At 51.8% G+C, this 19,290-nt stretch overlaps 1 protein-coding gene across 1 annotated transcript in view; it reads right to left on the bottom strand.

Moving 5' to 3' along the window:
* Positions 1-1,366: 1,366 nt before the first annotated feature.
* drap1 (DR1-associated protein 1 (negative cofactor 2 alpha)) overlaps positions 1,367-19,290 on the bottom strand; it is a 26,330-nt gene continuing 8,406 nt past the window's right edge. The window contains exons 2-7 of the mRNA XM_072245980.1: positions 18,068-18,140; positions 15,293-15,386; positions 14,330-14,449; positions 9,883-9,979; positions 9,118-9,197; positions 1,367-1,950 (exon numbers count right to left, since the gene is read on the bottom strand). Coding sequence (XP_072102081.1) covers positions 1,812-1,950; positions 9,118-9,197; positions 9,883-9,979; positions 14,330-14,449; positions 15,293-15,386; positions 18,068-18,140 — 603 coding nt within the window. The 3' untranslated portion in view covers positions 1,367-1,811. The remainder of the gene's footprint in view (positions 1,951-9,117; positions 9,198-9,882; positions 9,980-14,329; positions 14,450-15,292; positions 15,387-18,067; positions 18,141-19,290) is intronic.

The following is a 19,290-nucleotide window of genomic DNA, read 5'->3' as shown; positions in this document are numbered from 1 at the left end:
GTCTCCAGTCCCTTGGTATGAACATAGAATTCTCCAACTTCCGGTAATTCCTTTCCCCTCCCTTCCTTTATCCTTGTTTCACTCTGCCCCCTCCCTGAGCTGCCTATCACCTCCCTCATGGTTCCACCTCCTTCTACTACCCATTGTGTTTTCCCCTATTCCTTCTTCGCCTTTCCTGCCTATCCCCTCCCCCACCCCTTTATCTTTCCCCTTACTGGTTTTTCACCTGGAACCTACCAGCCTCCTCCTTCCCACCCTCCCCTTCTTCATAGGGCCTCTGCCCCTTCCCTCTACAGTCCTGAGGAAGGGCTCCGGCCCGAAACGTTGCCACGGATGCAGCCCAACCTGCTGAGTTCCTCCAGCGTGTTGTGAGTCTTAATTGCTGTAATACACTCAGTGGCCACTTTATTGGGTACAGTACCTCCTGTACCTAATAATAGAGGCCCCTGAGGGCATGTTTGTGGTCATCTGGTGCTGTCGCCCATCCACTTCAAGGTTCGACACGTCCTGTGTTCAGAGATGCTCTTCTGCACACCACTGTAGTAACGTGAGTTACTGTCAGCTTGAACCAGTCTGGCCATTCTCCTCTGACCTCTCTCATTGACGAGGCAATTTCACTGCCGTTCACTGGGTTTATTTTTGTGTATCTCACCATTCTCTGTAAACCCTTAGAGACAGTTGTGCGTGGAAATCCCAGATCAGCAGTTTCTGAGATACCCAAACCACCCCGTCTGGGCGACATGTTAGAGTAGTGAACATTGTACGTGGGGGAAAAAAAAAAATCACATTTCTTTCACATGTTGATGTTTGGTCTGAACAACTGAAAATCTGTATTGAGTTGCTGTGCCGATTGGCTGATTGGATATTCGCATTAACAAGCAGGTGAACCGAACAGAGTGACAACTGAGTGGAGATAGAGTGGACTTTCCCCCGGGACAGCCAGGGGGGCAGAATTTTAAGGTGGCTGGACGTTAAGCATGTCAGAGGCAAGACTGATGAAGGGTTGCTGCAGCCGTGCATGTTGACTGCCTGTTCCTCTCCATTAGATCTGCCGAGTTCCTCCAGCATTTTTTGCTCTGGCTTTCCAGCATCCGCACAGTCTCCTGCGGGTAGTTCCCCTTCCTGCCCCTCTCTGGGACAGTGACGCCACAAAATGCCAACCGAATCCTTGTGGAGGACCAGCGGCAGAGGGGAGGGGAGCAGGAACATGACCACAGGACGCCTGCGGTGAGAATTCGACGCTAATTGGCCACCCCACTGCAATTAGCGTGTGCCGGGGAAGGGGGTGGGAGTCACTGCTGGGAAAATCCACAGAAAGAGAGAGAAATAACAAGCAGGGCAAACGATTTAGGACGAATTTACTTTATTCCAAACTTTATTCTGCACATTACTAAAGTTAAAAATTAAAAAAAAAGTAATGGCCAACTCAAAATCGGGGGTAAATGCCTTTGTTTCAAAACCCGGCTCCCCAAGCCCACTCCCTACACCCCCCCACCGCCTGCCGCAGCCTCTCTCTGAGGAGGAAGGGCCATTTACTCCGGAGGGGACGGGTGATTTCTGTGCGCACACGGACACGACGAGGGGGTTAAAACGAATTAAGAACTGCATCCCAGGAGTGGCAACTAAAACTTGAGTGTGTGGGGAGAGGGGATGGCGAGGGTGAATCCAAATTAAAATAAAATGAGGCGATATGAAAATAATCTCTTGGGGAGGTGGGGGGGGGCGTTGGACATACGTACACGTACACACGCACTCGCACTGGGAATAAAATTCTGGCTACCCACCCGGTAAAAGACAACATAAACCCAGAGCTAAGAGTCGTAATCTTCATCCTCGCCATCTTGACTGCTGGTCATCAGGACAGGAGCGGGCATCGACAGGGTGTTCGTTGCCTGTGCAAACATGGGGGTGGGCAGCACTGGTGGGGGGCTGCTGAAGACGGGTTCGGGGCTGCAACAGACAATGGAAAAGCGCGTTAAGGCCTGCTGGGCGCCTTCAAGGTCACGTCTACTGCACATACACGCAGAGGTGCTAGACCGCAAGTCAAAGGAGGTTCGGCCCATCGAGTCTGCTCCACTATGGCTGATTTACTATCCATCCCAATCCCATTCTCCTTGTAACCTTTGATGCCTTTTACTAATGAAGAACCTAACAGCCTCCGCTTAAAAAGTATCAAATGACTCCCCCTCCACGGCCGCCGGAGGCAATGAGTTCCACAGATTTGTCACTCCCTGGCTCAAGAGATTTTTCCTCATTTCCATTCTAAAGGGACACCCCTCTATTCTGCGACTGTGGCCTCTGGTCCTAGGCACCCCACTATAGCAGCGGTCCCCAACCACCGGGCCGCAAGGCATGCGCTACCGGGCCGCGAGGAAACGATATGATTTGGCGATAGGAGTCAGCTGCACCTTTCCTCATTCCCTGTCACGCCCACTGTTGAACTTGAACGCACACGAGGTCATTACACACGCGTCATCCATGTCAGTGCGGGAAGAAGATCACCTCCTCGAGCTTGCAAATGACGGCGGGCTGAAAACTATGTTTGACATAACATCCCTACCGGCATTCTGGATCAAAGTCAAGGCTGAATATCCTGAGATAGTCAGGAAAGCACTGAAAACGTTGCTTCCATTTCCAACATACCTCTGCAATGAATGCAACTGAAACTAAATTGCGGAATAGACTGGACATAAGGAACCCCCTTCGAGTATCGCTGTCTCCCATCACCCCTCAATAGGACCGTGTTGTTGCAGAAAACAAGTATTCAGCCCAGGGCTCCCACTGATTCAGCAATATTAGTGCGTTGCAATGATTTTATATGTTCATACGAGGAAAATATGCGCTGTGTGTTTAATATCCAAACGTATCTTAAAACGTTATTATGCTATAATAAATGACTTATATAACCATATAACAATTACGGCATGGAAACAGGCCATCTCTGCTCTTCTAGTCCGTGCTGAACGCTACCCTCACCTCGTCCCACCGACCTGCACTCAGCCCATAACCCTCCATTCCTTTCCTGTCCATATAGCTGTCCACTTTAAATTTAAGTGATAATATCGAACCTCCCTCTACCACTTCTACTGGAAGTTTGTTCAACACTTACTTCAAGCTCCCCTGATAATTGACTTATCACTATATTCATGCGAGGAAAATATGTGCCGTGTGTTTAATATTAAATTTGTTAGATAAAGCCTTTTAGAAACAAAATTGAGTGTATTAGCCATTTATCACCTATATTCCGGTCGTGATTAACACCCCCCACCACCGAACAGAATCGCCAAAAACGATTTTTTAAAAAATCGGCACATATTTACGCATGCGCACTGGTGCCCGCGCAAGGCTTCATGGTCATTGTAGTCTTTCTCGGGGTAAACACAACGTATTTGACTGCTACTCTTGTACGTTGGCAACCCCAACCCCCGGGTCGGCCGGTCCACAAGAATATTGTCAATATTAAACCGGTCCGCAGTGCAGAAAAGGTTGGGGACCCCTGCACTACAGGAAATATCCTCTCCATATCCATTCCATCTAGACCTTTCAATATTTTATAGGTTTCAATAAAAATCTCTCCTCCCCCAACTCCATTCTTCTAAAATCCAGCATGTACGGGCAAATCAACATGGATTTGCTGAAGAAGAAAAAAAATTTCCAACTATTTTTGCGGATGGAATTAGCAGTAGGATCAAAAGTGATTCACTCGAAGGGTTTCTGATTTTCGTCGGATGACCCCCAGCTTTATAAAACTCTGGTCAGGCCACATCTGGAGTATTGCGTCCAGTTCTGGTCGCCCCACTACAGGAAGGACATTGAGGCTTCGGACAGAGTGCAGAACAGGAGTTGAGGACTCAGTCAGCTCCATCATGGGCACGAGCCACTGCAGTACCCAGGGCATCTTCAAGGAGCGGTGCCTCTAAAGAAGGTGGCATCCATCATTAAGGACCCCCACCACCCAGGACATGCCCTCTTCTCATTGCTACCATCAGGGAGGAGGTACAGGAGCCTGAAGACACACACTCAGCAATTCAGGAACAGCTTCTTCCCCTCTGCCATCCAATTTCTGAATGGGCATTGAACCCACGAACACTACCTCACCACTTTTTAAATTTCTATTTTTGCACTACTTAATTTAATATATGTGTACTTACTGTAATTGAGTTTTTTCTATTATGTATTACATTGCACTGCTGTCACAAAGACAACACATTTCACGACCAATGCTGGTGATATTAAACCTGATGCTGCCTGGTTTAGAGAGCGTGTGCTATCACGAGAGGCTGGACAAACTTGGGTTGTTTTCTCTGGCGCGTCGGAGGCCGAAGGGAGATCTGATAGAGGATTACAAGAATATGAGGGGCATAGATAGAGTGGACAGAGAGTATCTGTTTCCCAGGGTTGAAATGTCTAATGCCAGAGGGCATGCATTGAAGGTGAGCGGGGGGGGATGTGAGGGGTAAGTGTTTTACTCGGGGAGTGGTGGATGTCTGATATGGTGGTACAGGCAAGTACGTTAGAGGCTTTTAAGAGACGTTTGGATAGGCACATGGATGTGAGGAAGATGGAGGGATGTGGACACGGTGTAGGTAGGAGGGATTAGTGTTTGGGTGTTTTGGATTTGCTTTTTAGCTGGGATAGCACAACACTGACGGCCAAATGGCCTGTTATGCTGTAATCTACGTTCTCTGGCTATTCTGAAGGAGATTGGTAAACTAAAATCAGCAAAATGCCTTAGGTAGGGCGTTTGATTTATAAACAACAGGAGAAAGGTCTGAAAGTGAGTAAAATGGTTAGGACATCGGTGGGGGAGAAAAGTGACGGCTCATACAAACAGAAAACCTACAGCACAATACAGGCCCTTCGGCCCACAATGCGTGTCCTTACCTTAGAAATTACCTCAGGTTATCCATAGCCCTCTAGTAATCTAAGCTCCACATACCTATCCAGCAGCCTCTTAAAAACACTATCGTATCTGCCTCCACCACCGTCGCCGGCAGCCCATTCCACGCACTCACCACTCTCTACGTAAAAACTTACCCCTAACATCCCCTCTGTACCTACTTCCAAGCACCTTAAAACTGTGCCCTCTCGTGCTAGCCATTTCAGCCCTGGGAAAAAGGCTCTGAATATCCACAGAATAAAATGACTCTCATCATCTTGTACACCTCTATCAGGTCATCTCTCATTCTCCGTCGTTCCAAGGAGAAAAGGCCGAGTTCACTCAACCTATTCTCATAAGGTATGCTCCCCAATCCAGGCAACATCCTTGTAAATCTCCTCTGCACCCTTTCTATAGTTTCCATATCCTTCCTGCAGTGAGGTGACCAGAACTGAGCACAGTACTCCAAGTGGGGTCTGACCAGGGTCCTATATAGCTGCAACATTACCTCTCGGCTCCTGAACTCAATCCCACGATTGATGAAAGCCAATACACCATATGCTTTCTTAACCACAGAGTCAACCTGTGCAGCAGCTTTGAGTGTCCTATGGACTCAGACCCCAAGATCCCTCTGATCCTCCACACTGCCAAGAGTCTTACCATTAATACTATATTCTGCCATCATATTTGACCTACCAAAATGAACCACCTCACACTTATCTGGGTTGAACTCCATCTGCCACTTCTCAGCCCAGTTTTGCATCCTATCAATGTCCCGCTGTAAACTCTGACAGCCCTCCACACTATCCACAACACCCCCAACCTTTGTGTCATCAGCAAATTTACTAACCCATCCCTCCACTTCCTCATCCAGGTCATTTATAAAAATCACGAAGGTAAGGTGTCCCAGAACAGATCCCTGAGGCACCCCACTGGTGACCGGCCTCCATGCAGAATATGACCCGTCTACAACCACTCTTTGCCTTCTGTGGGCAAGCCAGTTCCGGATCCACAAAGCAATGTCCCCTTGGATCCCATGTCTCCTTACCTTCTCAATAAGCCTTGCATGGGGTACCTTGTCAAATGCCTTGCTGAAATCCATATACACTACACCTACTGCTCTACCTTCATCAATGTGGTTAGTCACATCCTCAAAAAATTCAATCAGGCTCGTAAGGCACAACCTGCCGTGACAAAGCCATGCCGACTATTCCTAATCATATTATTCATCTCCAAATGTTCACAAATCCTGCCTCTCAGGATCTTCTTCATCAATTTACCAACCACTGAAGTAAGACTCACTGGTCTACAATTTCCTGGGCTATCTCTACTCACTTTCTTGAATAAGGGAACAACAGCTGCAACCCTTCAATCTTCCTGAACCTCTCCCGTCCCCATTGATGATGCCAAGATCATCACCAGAGGCTCAGCAATCTCCTCCCTCGCCTCCCACAGTAGCCTGGGGTACATCTCATCTGGTCCCAGTGACTTATCCAACTTGATACTTTCCAAAAGCTCCAGCACATCCTCTTCCTTAATATCTACATGCTCAAGCTTTTTAGTCCGCTGTAAGTCATCCCTACAATTGCCAAGATCCTTTTTCGTAGTTAATACTGAAGCAAAGTTTTCATTAAGTACCTCTGCTATTTCCTCCAGTTCTGTACACACTTTTCCACTGTCACATTTGATTGGTCCTAATCTCTCACGTCTTATCCTCTTGCTCTTCACATACTTGTAGAATGCCCCAGGGTTTTCCTTAATCCTGTCCACCAAGGCCTTCTCATGGCCCCTTCTGGCTTTTCTTATTTCTTTCTTAAGCTCCTTTCTGCTAGCCTTATAATCTTCTAGATCTCTATCATTACCTAGTTTTTTGAACCTTTCATTAAGGTTTTTCTTTTCATTCTGACTAGATTTACAACTGCCTTTGTACACCACAGTTCCTGTACTATATCATTCTTTCTCCGTCTCATTGGAACGTACCTACGCAGAACTCCATGCAAATATCCCCTGAACATTTGCCACATTTCTGCCGTACATTTCCCTGAGAACATCTGCTCCCAATTTATGCTTCCAAGTTCCTGCCTGATAGCCTCATATTTCCCCTTACTCCAATTAAACGCTTTCCTAACTTGTCTGTTCCTATCCCTCTCCAATTCTATGGTAAAGGAGGTAGAATTGTGATCACTATCTCCAAAATACTCTTCCACTGAGAAGTCTGACACCTGACCAGGTTATTTCCCAATACCTGATCAAGTACAGCCTCTCCTCTTGTAGGCTTATCTACTTATCTTCAAGAAACCTTCCTGAACACACCTAACAAACTCCACCTCATCTAAACCCCTCTCGCTCTAGGGACATGCCAATCGATATTGGGAAATTAAAATCTCCCACAACAACCCTGTTGTTATTACACCTTTCCAGAATCTGTCTCCCTATCTGCTCCTTGATGTCCCTGTTACTATTGTGTGGTCTATAAAAAGCACCCAGTAGAGTTATTGATCCCTTCCTGTTTCTAACTTCCACCCACAGAGACTCTGTAGACAATCCCTCTATGACTTCCTCCTTTTCTGCAGCTGTAACACTATCTCTGATCAACAGTGCCACGCCCCCACCTCTTTTGCCTCCCTCCCTGTCCTTTGTGAAACACCTAAAGCCTGGTACTCGAAGTAACCAATCCTGCCCCTGAGCCATCCAAGTCTCTGTAATGGCCGCAACATCATAGCTCCAAGAACTGATCCACACTCCAAGCTCATCTGTTTTGTTCATAATACTCCTCGCATTAAAATAGACACATCTCAGACCATCGGTCTGAGCACGTCCCTTCTCTATCACCTGCCTATCCTCCCTTTCACACTGTCTACAAGCTTTCTCTATTTGCAAGCGAACCGCCTCTTCCTTTGTCTCTTCAGTTCGGTTCCAAACCCCCCAGCAATCCTAGTTTAAACTCTCCCCAATAGCCTTAGCAAACCTCCCCGCCAGGATATTGGTCCCCCTGGGATTCAAGTGCAACCCATGCTTTTTGTACAGGTCACGCCTGCCCCAGAAGAGGTCCCAATGATCAAGAAATCTGAATCCCTGCTCCAATCCCTCAGCCACATATTTATCCTCTACCTCACTCTATTCCTATACTCACTGTCACGTGGCACAGGCAGTAATCCCGAGATTACAACCTTTGTGGTCCTGCTTCTCAGCTTCCTTCCTAACTCCCTGTGGTCTGCTTTCAGGATTTTCCTACCTATGTCGTTGGTACCAATATGTACCACGACCTCTGGCTGTTCTCCTTCCCACTTCAGGACATAGTGGTGTTATTTCAGGTGTGTATCTATTGAGGATATTAGGGACAACCTGACAGGGTGTAAGGTGGTTTTGGACAAGAGATTACAGACTTGCTGAGAAGGGCAAACTGCCGTGTTCCTGCAGCGTGTCGTGTGTGCGTAGCTTTGGTTTTCTTTTATTTGGGGAAAATTGCAATAGTTCGTCACTGTCACAAACAAGAGAAAATCTGCAGATGCTGGAAATCTAAGCAACACACACAAAACGCTGGAGGAACTCAGCAGGTCAGGCAGCATCTGAGGAAAAGAGTAAACGGTCGACATTTTGGGCTGAGACCCTTCATCAGGACTGGAAAGAATGACGAGAAGGCAGAGTAAGAAGGTGGGGAAGGGGGGAGATATTGTGTAAGTGGGAGGGACGAGTGTTTAGGTTTTGAATTTACATTTCAGCTGGAGCAGCACAACGTTGTGGGCCGAATGGCCGGCTCCTGTGCTGTTCCTTAAGAGACTCTGAATTAGATAAATCAGTTTTATCTGTCACGTGCGTGTCGGACCACCGAACCGCAAAGCGGAATGCGCCATCTGCACCAGCGACCAACACGAGGAAGCGCTGAGGGCAGCCCGCGAGTGCCGCCACACTTCCAGTGTCGACGAAGCCTGCCCACAACTCACTAACCCTGCCCTTTGGATCATGGGAGGAAACCCACAGGGTCCCGGGGAGAATGTACTCGCAGACAATGGCGGGAATTGAACCCGGGATCGCCGACGTTAACGCCTTACGCACCCCCCCCCCCCCACGTAATTAAACGAGCAGCCTGCTGCTGCTCTCCCTCCCAGGGTAGAGGCTGTCAGCGGGAAGCAGAATCTGCCAAGGTGGCACAGGCCCGAGACGGAGCCTAGGGCTTGCCTGGTCTTTTGGAGGTGAGGTGGGGGGGGAAGTGAAGGCAGGTCAGGGCAACCACTAACCTCCGGATCTGGTCCCCGGCCTTGTCGACGCTGGAGCGGGAGGCTTCCTCCTCATCCGTCTCGCTGTCCTCCGACTCGTCCTGTGGGAGGGAGCAAGCAGAGGGGCTGGGCTGAGAGCGGGCCTCGTTTCTCCCCCACCCGCCGGCCCCGGCCGGCGCCCAGCGGATCGGCCGTTCTGCCAGGCAGGTCATCGGAGTGGCAGGCCGCAGACCGACGGCGAGCATCAGACCACCGCGGACGTCACAACCCCACTGTCTGCCCAGCCAGTCGCCGTAGCTAAGGCAGACTTACCCTCCGATCCAGACCCTTGGCCTACTTCCCCAGTTGATCGAGCCCGGCAGTCGTGTTGTATGTGTGTGCTGGGGATCAGAGATATGTGGGAGTAGGGGTCACACTCTCAAGAGGGACACAGTGACCGTGCGATTTGCCTCCACTATTATTCCAAGAGCGTCTCCTCATGCAGCCACACCACTGGCCACGATGAGCACTGATACTGTCCCGGGCAAAGCCCCCAGTCTCCCGAGTCAGTTTCTGGAGTGGAGTGGAGCCGATCGGATTGGCGGGGGTCAGGCCGGGCCGGAGTGCGTCAGACCGGAATGGGATTGGGTCGCGGGGCGCCACGGACGGACACTCGCACAACGGGGACTGCAGGGGCTGGGAACTGGGATCAACGCACACAAAGTGCTGGGAGGGAGGGAGGCAGGTCAGGCAGCGTCTGTGGAGAGGGGAGGAAGGGGGGAAGAAGCCGCAGTCGGGACTGCTCACCTCCTGCTCCGATTCCGTGCTGGATTGCTTCTTGTCCTTCCCTTTCGCTCCGGCCCCTCCGTTGGCGTTCCTGCGACCCATTCCGGGCTTCCGACCCCTGAAACGGCAGGGAGATGAGCACACAGCACTCCTTCCCATCACAATCAACAGTCAGGTTAAATATCACCGGCACGTGTTGGGAAACTTGCTAACTTTGCAGCAGCTCCTTCCTGATGGTAGCAATGAGAAGATGGCACATCCTGGGTGATGGAGGGAGCCCTAATGACATGTGACGCCATCTTGAGGCACCGCTCCTTGTAGACGTCTAGGATACTATGGAGGCTGGTTCCAGTGATAGTGCTGACTAATTTTAGAACTCTCTGCAGCTTTCTTTCATCCTGTCTTCTCTGTGGATTGTCACCTTGTCGTGGTGGAGAAGCTTGCGTGGTCCTGTGATCCTGAGAGCAATGCCGTCTGGAGCTATGCTCCTGGTAGGGTCACCCATGGCGGTAAGGTCGAAGGTGAGGTCCAACAAAGAACAATCCAACCAAGACCTCAGCGGTGGAACAGGCAGACGAAGTCACTTCGAACTCAACGGCTGTGAAGGCGGATGAAGGCTGCAACAAATCCATCAGCTCCAATTGTCGTGGCTTCCATGCTGTTGGAATCAGTTGGTCTTGGAGTGCTTCTTGGAGTGCAACATCAAGTACACGTTAAACAAAGACACGCACAGGCGTCTTCGCTCTGTACAGAACGAAGACCATCATCCTCGACCTCGAGGGGCAGCCACGATGACAACGACTTTGACCCTGTGCAGTAGCCCACCTCAGCAGATGGTGGCTAGTCCCACCCTCCTTCAGCGCCCAGTTCTGTGGACCCTGGACCGGTCAGGCAGCGGGGAGACAGTCCCTGATCCGGAGGGTGCTCGCAGAACCAACGGGGGTAAGACACTGTGACATCTGAACTGTGCGCTGCTGGTCTCCGGCTCTCGTTGTGACGGCAAGGACCTCCCTCTCTCGTTGGCGACGGAGCGCGCCTGCCTGTGATACCGAAGTGCTGGTTTGTGGTACTCTGGGGCTTCTGCCGCAGACTCGCCTGGCGCCCCCGGGGGGGTGGGGGGGCGGGGGGAGGTGGATTGTTGCTTCTGCTGGTGCAGCTGGGGGTGGGGGTCTGCTTGTGCGAAGGGAAGGGGAGGTGTCCCCCCCCCCCCGGTAACGTTTTACAGGGTGTCTTTGTTTCGTGGGTGTCCGTGAAGAGGACGAATTTCTGGCTGTATACCCTGAGATTAAATGTACTGTGAAACTTCAAACGTTGTGGGGGTGCTGCATTGGTGACCCCCCGACTCACCCCCACCGCACTCTCAGGTGGGCTATTTACTAATGAAGAACGATGCGTCTGGCCGTACGTTTCGATGCACATGCGATAAAATAAACCTGAATCTGAGAGGTCAAAGACCGTAGCTGTTTCTCTTTAAACGGATGTACCGAGGAGAGCATTCTGCCTGGTCACATCACCATCTGGTACGGAGGCTCCAGAGCACGGGATCGACAGGGGCTGCAGGGGGTTGCCGCCTCAGCCAGATCCATCACCGGCACACCCTCCCGCGCCCCCCACCTCCCCTACCATCGAGGACATCTTCACGAGACAGCGCCTCAAGTCGTTGGCATCCATCCTCCAGGGACGTGCCCTCTTCTCATTACTACCGGAACAGAAGAGGTTCTGCAGACGTTGGAGATCCGGAAATGATCCACAAAATGCCGGTGGGGCTCAGCAGGTCAGGCAGCCTCCGAGGGGAAGGATAAACCGGTCGACGTCTCGGGCCCGATGAAGGATCGCGGCCCGGAACGCCGACTGTCCGCTCGCCTCGGCAGACGCTGTCGAACCGGCTGAGGTCCGCCAGCACCTTGCGCGTGTCGTCTGGGAGGAGGTACAGGAGCCTGGCGGCTGGACGCTCAGCGTTTTCAGAACAGCTCCTGGCCCTCCAGCCTCGGCTTTCCGGATAAGAATCCGAGTCAGGTTTAGTATCACTGGCACACGTTGTGAAATTAGTTGTTGTGAGACAGCAGGACACTGCAATATACACAAAAGTAACGATGAATTATAGTAAAGTACAGAAAACGCTGGAGGAACTCAGCAGGTCTATGGAAAAGAGTAAACAGTCGCAGGTTGAGGCTGAGGCCCTTCGTCAGGACTGGAGAGGAAGATGAGAAGTCAGGATAAGAAGGTGGGGGGTGAGGAGGAAGAAGTACCAGGTGGTGGGTGATAGGGACAGGAGGAGGAGGGTGAAGTAAAGACTGGTGGAAGCGATAAAGGCCTGGAGAAGGACTCCCATCATTTCTGCTCTGGATACAGCTGTCTGCAGGGTTGCTGGAAATCCGGAGCAACACAAGCAAAATGCTGGAGGAACTCAGCAGGTCAGGCAGCATCAACGCAGGGGAATAAACAGGCGACATTTCGGGCCATCGCCCCACATCAGGGCTGCAAAGGAAGGGGGAGGATGCCTGAGTAAGAAGGTCGGAGGGGGAGGGGAAGGAGTACAAGTTCACAGGTGATATGAGGGACCAGGCGAAGGGGAGGGAAGGTAGCTTGGGGGGGGGGGGGATGAAGTGAGAGCTGGGAGGTGATGGATGGAAAAGGAGGAGGAATTTGATAGGAGAGGAGAGTGGACCGTGGGAGAAAGGGAAGGAGGAGGGGCACCGGGGGAGCTGATAGGCAGGTAACCAGAAGAGAAGGGGGCACAGTTTTAAGGTGCTTGGAAGTAGGTACAGAGGAGACGTCAGGGGTAAGTTTTTTTACGCAGATAGTGGCGAGTGTGTGGAATGGGCTGCCGGCAGCGGTGGTGGAGGCTGATACAATAGGGTCTTTTAAGAGACTCCTGGACGGGTGCATGGAGCTCAGAGAAACAGAGGGCTATGGGTAACCCTGGGTCATTTCTAAAGTGAGGACATGTCCAGCACAGCATTGTGGGGCTGAAGGGCCTGTATTGTGCTGTAAGCTTTCTATGTTCTATGAAGGGGAATCTGACAGGCGAGGACAGAAGGCCATTGAAGAAAGGGAGGGGGAGGAGCACCACAGGGAGGTGATGGGCCGGTATGCAGATAAGGTGAGAGAGGGGAACTGTAATGGGAAATGGTGAAGAAGAGGGAGGGTGCAATTACCAGAAGTTAGAGAAGTCGATGTTCATGCCATCAGGTTGGAGGCTACCCAAACGGAATATGAGGTGTTGTTCCTCCAACTTGAGTGTGGCCTCATCACGACAGTAGAGGAGGCTATGGATGGACATATCGGAATGGAAAGTAGAATTGGAATTGGTGGGCACTGGGAGATCCCGCTAGTCCTGGCGGACGGAGAGTAGATACTCGGCAAAGAGGTCTCCCAATATACATCGGGTCTCACCGATATACAGGAGGACACACTGACAGCACCGAACACAGTAAATTACCCCAACAGACTCGCAGGTGAAGTGTCGCCTCACCGGGAAGGACTGTTTGGGGCCCTGGATGAGGGAGGGGGTGAAGGGGCAGGTGTGGCACTCGTTCCGCTTGCAGGGATTAGTGCCAGGAGGGAGATCGGTGGGGGGGGACGAATGGACAAGCGAGCCGCGCGGGGAGCGATCCCTATGGAAAGCGGGAAGTGGGAGGGGAGGGAAGAGGTGCTTGATGGTGGAAGTTACGGAGAATTACGTGCTGGACGCGGAGGCTGGTGGGGTGGTAGGGGAGGGCAAGAGGAACCGTATCTCGGGCAGGGTGGCGGGAGGATGGGGTGAGCAGCAGGCGCGCGCGAAGCGGAAGAGGTGCGGTTGAGGGCAGCGGTGATGGTGGGGGAAGGGAAGCCCCTCTCTTTGGAGGAGGCGGACACCACAGTTGTTCTGGAATGGAAAGCCTCATCCCGAGAGCAGATGGTACAAGGGCAGACAGAGTGGGGCTGTGTCCGTGACCTGGCTCGATGGGCGTTCAGAAGTCTGATGGCGGAGGGGAAGAAGCTCTTCTTGAGAATTTGAGTCTTCTGGCTCCTGTACCTCCTCTCTGGTGGCAGGAATGAGAAGAGAGCATGAGAGCAAGGGGATGTGTATGGGGAGGGGAGAGGCTGTATCGTGTTGGGGGGGGGGCGTTCGCAAAGGGGCCTGTTTTGCCATTGTTGCTACTCTGGCCGAACATTGTGGGTATGCTACGTTGGCGCAGTATACCAACTGCGGGCTGCCCCCACCCCCCAGCACGTCCTTGGGTTGGGTTGGTTGTTAACGCAAACGACACATTTCACCCTATGTCTTGATGTGCGTGTGATTCATAAATTTATATCTGAGTGGAACACCAGTGGGACGTCAACTCACACACGGCTGGGAGGGTGGGGAATGGAACGGAGGAGGAAGCCTACCAGACTGCCCCTCACCCTACGCCGAGGCGCAACTCTGCAATGGAGGGGAGCCCTCTCAAGCCTGCGCCCCGGTGGACCATCAGGCGGGACTCACCTGCGAGGCACCTTGTCCCCTTCCATGTGGACATCCTCGTTCTCGCCCTGCATGTCCGGCACGGTGGCCACCAGGTCCTTGAGGAAGTCGAACTGCTGCTCCAGCTCGATGCACTGCTTCCTGGCGGGGGGAACGGGCCGAGACGTCAGCGCAGAGCCCTGCCTTGCGCATCCGCGGGAGCCACCGGATTCCATACCGCTGCCACCTCCTCCTCCCCACCCCATCCCCAACCGGTGCAGACCTTGTCTGGGTGGGAGGCGGGAGCCACTGGCCAGTCCTGTATTCATTGGCTGCTGTGACAGGTCAATCAGAGTGCACAGGAGGGTCTGATTGGCTAAAGATGGCCAATTTCTCTCCTCAAGAACCAGATGGGTGCTCACAAATTAACTGAATTCAAACTCCCCTTCTGAGTTGGAATTCAAACCTTCTGTCCCTGAAGCAACTGCCCAACCTCTCTCCTCCCTTCCATGCTCCAATCATAAGACATAGGAGGAGAATTAGGCCATTCAGTCTATCGAGTCTGCTCCTCCATTCCATCATGGCTGATTTATTATCCCTCCCAACCCCATTCTCCTGCCTTCTCCCCGTAACCTTTGATGCCCTGATTAATCAAGAACCTATCAACCTCTGCTTTAAATATATCCAATGACTTGGCCTCCACAGCCATCTGTGGCAATGAAAACCCAAGATTCACCAGTCTCCGGCTAAAGAAATTTCTCCTCATCTCTTTTCCAAAGGGGTGTCCCTCCATTCTGAGGCTGTGCCCCCTGATCCCAGACTCCCTCACTATAGGCAACATCCTCTCCATGTCTGCTCTACCTGGGCCTTTCAATAGTCAATAGGTCAAAACAAGGGAGAGGTGCCCTCCTGCTCTGGGAGCCCGAAGAGAAGGCTAAGTGGGCGGGGGGGGGGGGGGTTGGGGGAAGCCAGGCCGAACGGGAAACGTGCGGGCCGCTTACTTACAGGTGCGAGGTGGTCATGGTCTTGGCGTTCCGCGACTGGGTCACGTGGCAGGCCTTCGTCAGGAGGGAGTCCAGGAACAGTTCCAACGCCCGAGCTGAGCGGCACGTTAAGGAAATCTGCTCGACGCCCTCACTCCCTGGGCGCGGACCGCCCGAGGTGGCGTGGGGCTCCTGGCACCGTCAAGCTATTTTGGCATCAGCAACCTCCCAAACAGCCTCCCACCCCCACCCCGCCATTCTATCTTGTGCCCCTGTCTGGAGCTGACAGTTGTGGTCTGTTGGGAAGCATTCTTTGTGTGTGTCTCCCACGTCCCTGGAGTGGGAGGAGGCCGGTTCTGTTCGCTACCCGGGCACCAGCCAGAGTTGCAGGACTGTGCCAAGTAAGTTCATGACAAAGCCAGAGGAACCACACGTATCGCTCCATTCTGCTCCTGAAGGACCCCAATCGCAGAGTTATACAGTGGGGCAACAGCCCTTCAGCCCAGCTGGTCTGTGCCACCCCACCTAAGCTGTTCCTATCTGCCCGTTTCAGGCCCATACCCCTCTACGTTTGCCCATCTATATAGCTAGATCTTTGCACAGGACTGTACTTGTCGACGTGGAGCGGAGAGCCAGTGTGTAAATCTGGCGGGAGCAAAGGACGTTGGGAGTGGCGAGAGTGGAGCACCGCGGGAGGGGCGTGGGACAGCTCGCAGAGGAGTGGTGTGGGTGCAGACACACCCAGCCCTGAGACACCAGGCAAGGTCATTTGATTCCAAACAATTGGTTTATTGATCACTACAGAAGGTCCTTCTGGTGCCTCACTTGCGATGTGTCCTCCAAATGCTTGGCCTTCAGGTACTTATCAATCAGCTGATTGGTCATCATTACGGACACTTATTTGTGAGGTAGGGAGGGGTCTCATTGCTGATTGGTTGTGTGGTGAACTCTGTGCATTGTGGTCTGGAAATTTGCCCACATTGGCTTAAAAATGGGATGAAGGTCTATCTCAAACACGAGGAAATCTGCAGATGCTGGAGTTTCAAGCAACACACATAAAAGTTGCTGGTGAACGCAGCAGGCCAGGCAGCATCTCCAGGAAGAGGTACAGTCGACGTTTCAGGCCGAGACCCTTCGTCAGGACTAACTGAAAGAAAAGCTAGTAAGAGATCTGAAAGTGGGAGGGAGAGGGGGAGATCCAAAATGATAGGAGAAGACGGGAGGGGGAGGGATGGAGCCTAGAGCTGGACAGTTGATTGGCAAAAGGGATATGAAAGGTGCGGAAAACCATGCTCCTAGGGGTTCTCTTGCATGCCGTGTGTTCGCTTGTGCCACGATGCCCAGCCGAGTTTGTGCCCTTCTCGACCTTCACGGGTAGAGACGAGGGAGAGTTGGTCAAGCCGTTGGGACAGCCAGTTCGTGTTCGTGGATCCTTGCGGGTAGTTTTCCCCCAGTTCGGAGGTCAAACTGGAAACGTGTGAGGTGATTCACTTTTGGAAGTCAGAGTACAAAAAGTTAACGATAAGGTTCTTAGCAGTGTGGGGCAACAGAGGGAGGGCGGGGTCCACGTCCTTCAAAGTTGACTGGGAGGTTGCGAATGCATAGGGTGAGTTGGTCTGCATGAGTCAGGGGGCTGGGGGGTTCAGTTCAAGAGCTGCAAGGGTAACGCTGCGGCTCCATTAAAAACCCTGGCCAGACCACCTTTGGGAGTACAGCGCTCAGTTTTGAAACCCTTCACTATCAGAAAGATGTGGAAGCTTTAAAGAAGGTGAAGACACTTACCAGTACGCTGCCTGGATTTCAGGTGACTTGACAGAGGTGTACAAGACAACAAGAGTCACAGACTCTTTCCTCAGGTCGAAAATCCTAATGTTAAGATGATTGGAGGGAAGTACGGGGGGGGGGGGGGATGTCAGGGGTAATACATATATATTTTGAAACCTGGAGTGGTGGGTGCATGGAGCACCCCTGCCAATGGATGAAATAAAAATGAAGGCGTATGGGGGGCGGGAGAGAGGGTTGGATTGAAGCTGGATTAGGTTAAAAGGTTGGCACAAAAATCGGGGGCTGAAGAGACTGTTCCATTCTGTGTTTATCCATTTTGATTTCCAACAAAAAGCCTTATTTTAATAGTGGTCGTAACCAATCCAAACGGAGCTGAATCATCTCATTAGCCACCCAAGCTGTTTCTAAGTTACCAGCGACGGCCTCTGGATTACAAGCAAGGAAAACAAACATGAAGCAACCCCGACCTAACAGATGTGATAATGGTAGCACATCAGTGAGGGACATCTGGTTACAAAAGGTTTTCAGGGATGAAGGTTTTATGGCACAGACTGGCTAGAGTCTTAGTGAAGGACAGAATGGGTCAGGTGGGCCGAATGGCCCTTTGCCGGAATCTGTGCTGCCTGTGGCAATGAATTCCACCAATTCACCAGCCTCCGGGTAAAGAAATCCCTCCATCTCTTCCTATTCTGAGGCTGTGCCCTCTGGTCCTACACTCCCCCACGCTGGGAAACATTCGCTCCACTGCAAGAAGTATTAAGGGATGGGGTTTGATGGCACAGGCTGGCTAGAGAGAAGGATAGAGAAGGGCAGATGTGCTGACTGGCCTTCTCTGCAGGAATCTTTGGATGGCCACAAGACATTGGAGCAGAATTAGGCCACTCAGCCCATCGGGTGTCACTGGGACAACTGGATAACTGGGGTGATGGGAGAGGAATTCCCAGAACCATGGCCCAAGCAGCCCTTTCTCCCCGCCCTGTGGGGCTCGTCAGGGACGGCTTCTGGAGGATACAGATGATCACTGGGACAGCGGCGGCCACTTTTCCGATCTCTTCGTCCGTCTGCATGATCTTCTTTATCCTGGCCTACAACAGGAACAGAATGGACCAACAAGGTCAGTACAAGCAAGGGACACAAGGAGGCTCTGCAGACACTGGAAATGTGGAGCGACAGCATCGATGGGCTCTTTCAGAGTCCCGACAAAGGGGCTTGGCCGAAAGCTTTTAACTCTTTATTCCCCCCCATAGATCATCACTGCTTGCTGATGGAGGAACTCAGCAAATCAGGCAGTGTCTACGGAGGGAAACAAAGAGTCAGTCAGAATAAATGACCTTTAACGATTCCGGCTCCTGTTTTACTCCCCCTCTCGTCCTCACCTGCCCACCACTTCTCTCTGGTTCCCCACCTCCTTCCCTTTCTCCCGTTGCCCACCCTCCTCTCCTGTCAGATTCCTCCTTCTTCAACCCTTTATTGTTTCCACCTATCACCTCCCAGCCTCGGCCCGAAACGTCGACTCTTTATTCCTCTCTACGGATGCTGCCCAACCTGCTAAGCTCCCCCAGCGTCTCGAGCGCGTCGCTGCACGCCTCGCTGTCCGTCCCATTGCAGGGAAGTTGTCGAGGCTTTGGAGAGGCTAACCAGGATGCTGCCTGGATTAGAGGGCATGTGCTGGGGGAGAGGGTGGAACAACTTGAGGTACTTTATACTTTATTGTCGCCAAACAATTGGTACTAGAACGTACAATCATCACAGCGATATTTGATTCTGCGCTTCCCGCTCCCTAGATTACAAATACTAAATATTAAAAATAGTTAAAATTACTAAATATTAAAAATTTAAATTATAAATCATAAGTAGAAAATAGAACAGGGAAAGTAAGGTAGTGCAAAAAAAACCGAGAGGCAGGTCCGGATATTTGGAGGGTACGGCCCAGATCCGGGTCAGGATCCATTCAGCAGTCTTATCACAGTTGGAAAGAAGCTGTTCCCAAATCTGGCCGTACGAGTCTTCAAGCTCCTGAGCCTTCTCCCGGAGGGAAGAGGGACGAAAAGTGTGCTGGCTGGGTGGGTCGTGTCCTTGATTATCCTGGCAGCACTGCTCCGACAGCGTGCGGTGTAAAGTGAGTCCAAGGACGGAAGATTGGTTTGTGTGATGTGCTGTGCCGTGCTCACGATCTTCTGCAGCTTCTTCCGGTCTTGGACAGGAGAACTTCCATACCAGGTTGTGATGCACTCT

This window comes from Mobula birostris, chromosome 28 (assembly GCF_030028105.1).
Source record: "Mobula birostris isolate sMobBir1 chromosome 28, sMobBir1.hap1, whole genome shotgun sequence".
Taxonomy (NCBI): domain Eukaryota; kingdom Metazoa; phylum Chordata; class Chondrichthyes; order Myliobatiformes; family Myliobatidae; genus Mobula; species Mobula birostris.
This window is presented reverse-complemented; position numbering and strand designations above follow the sequence as displayed.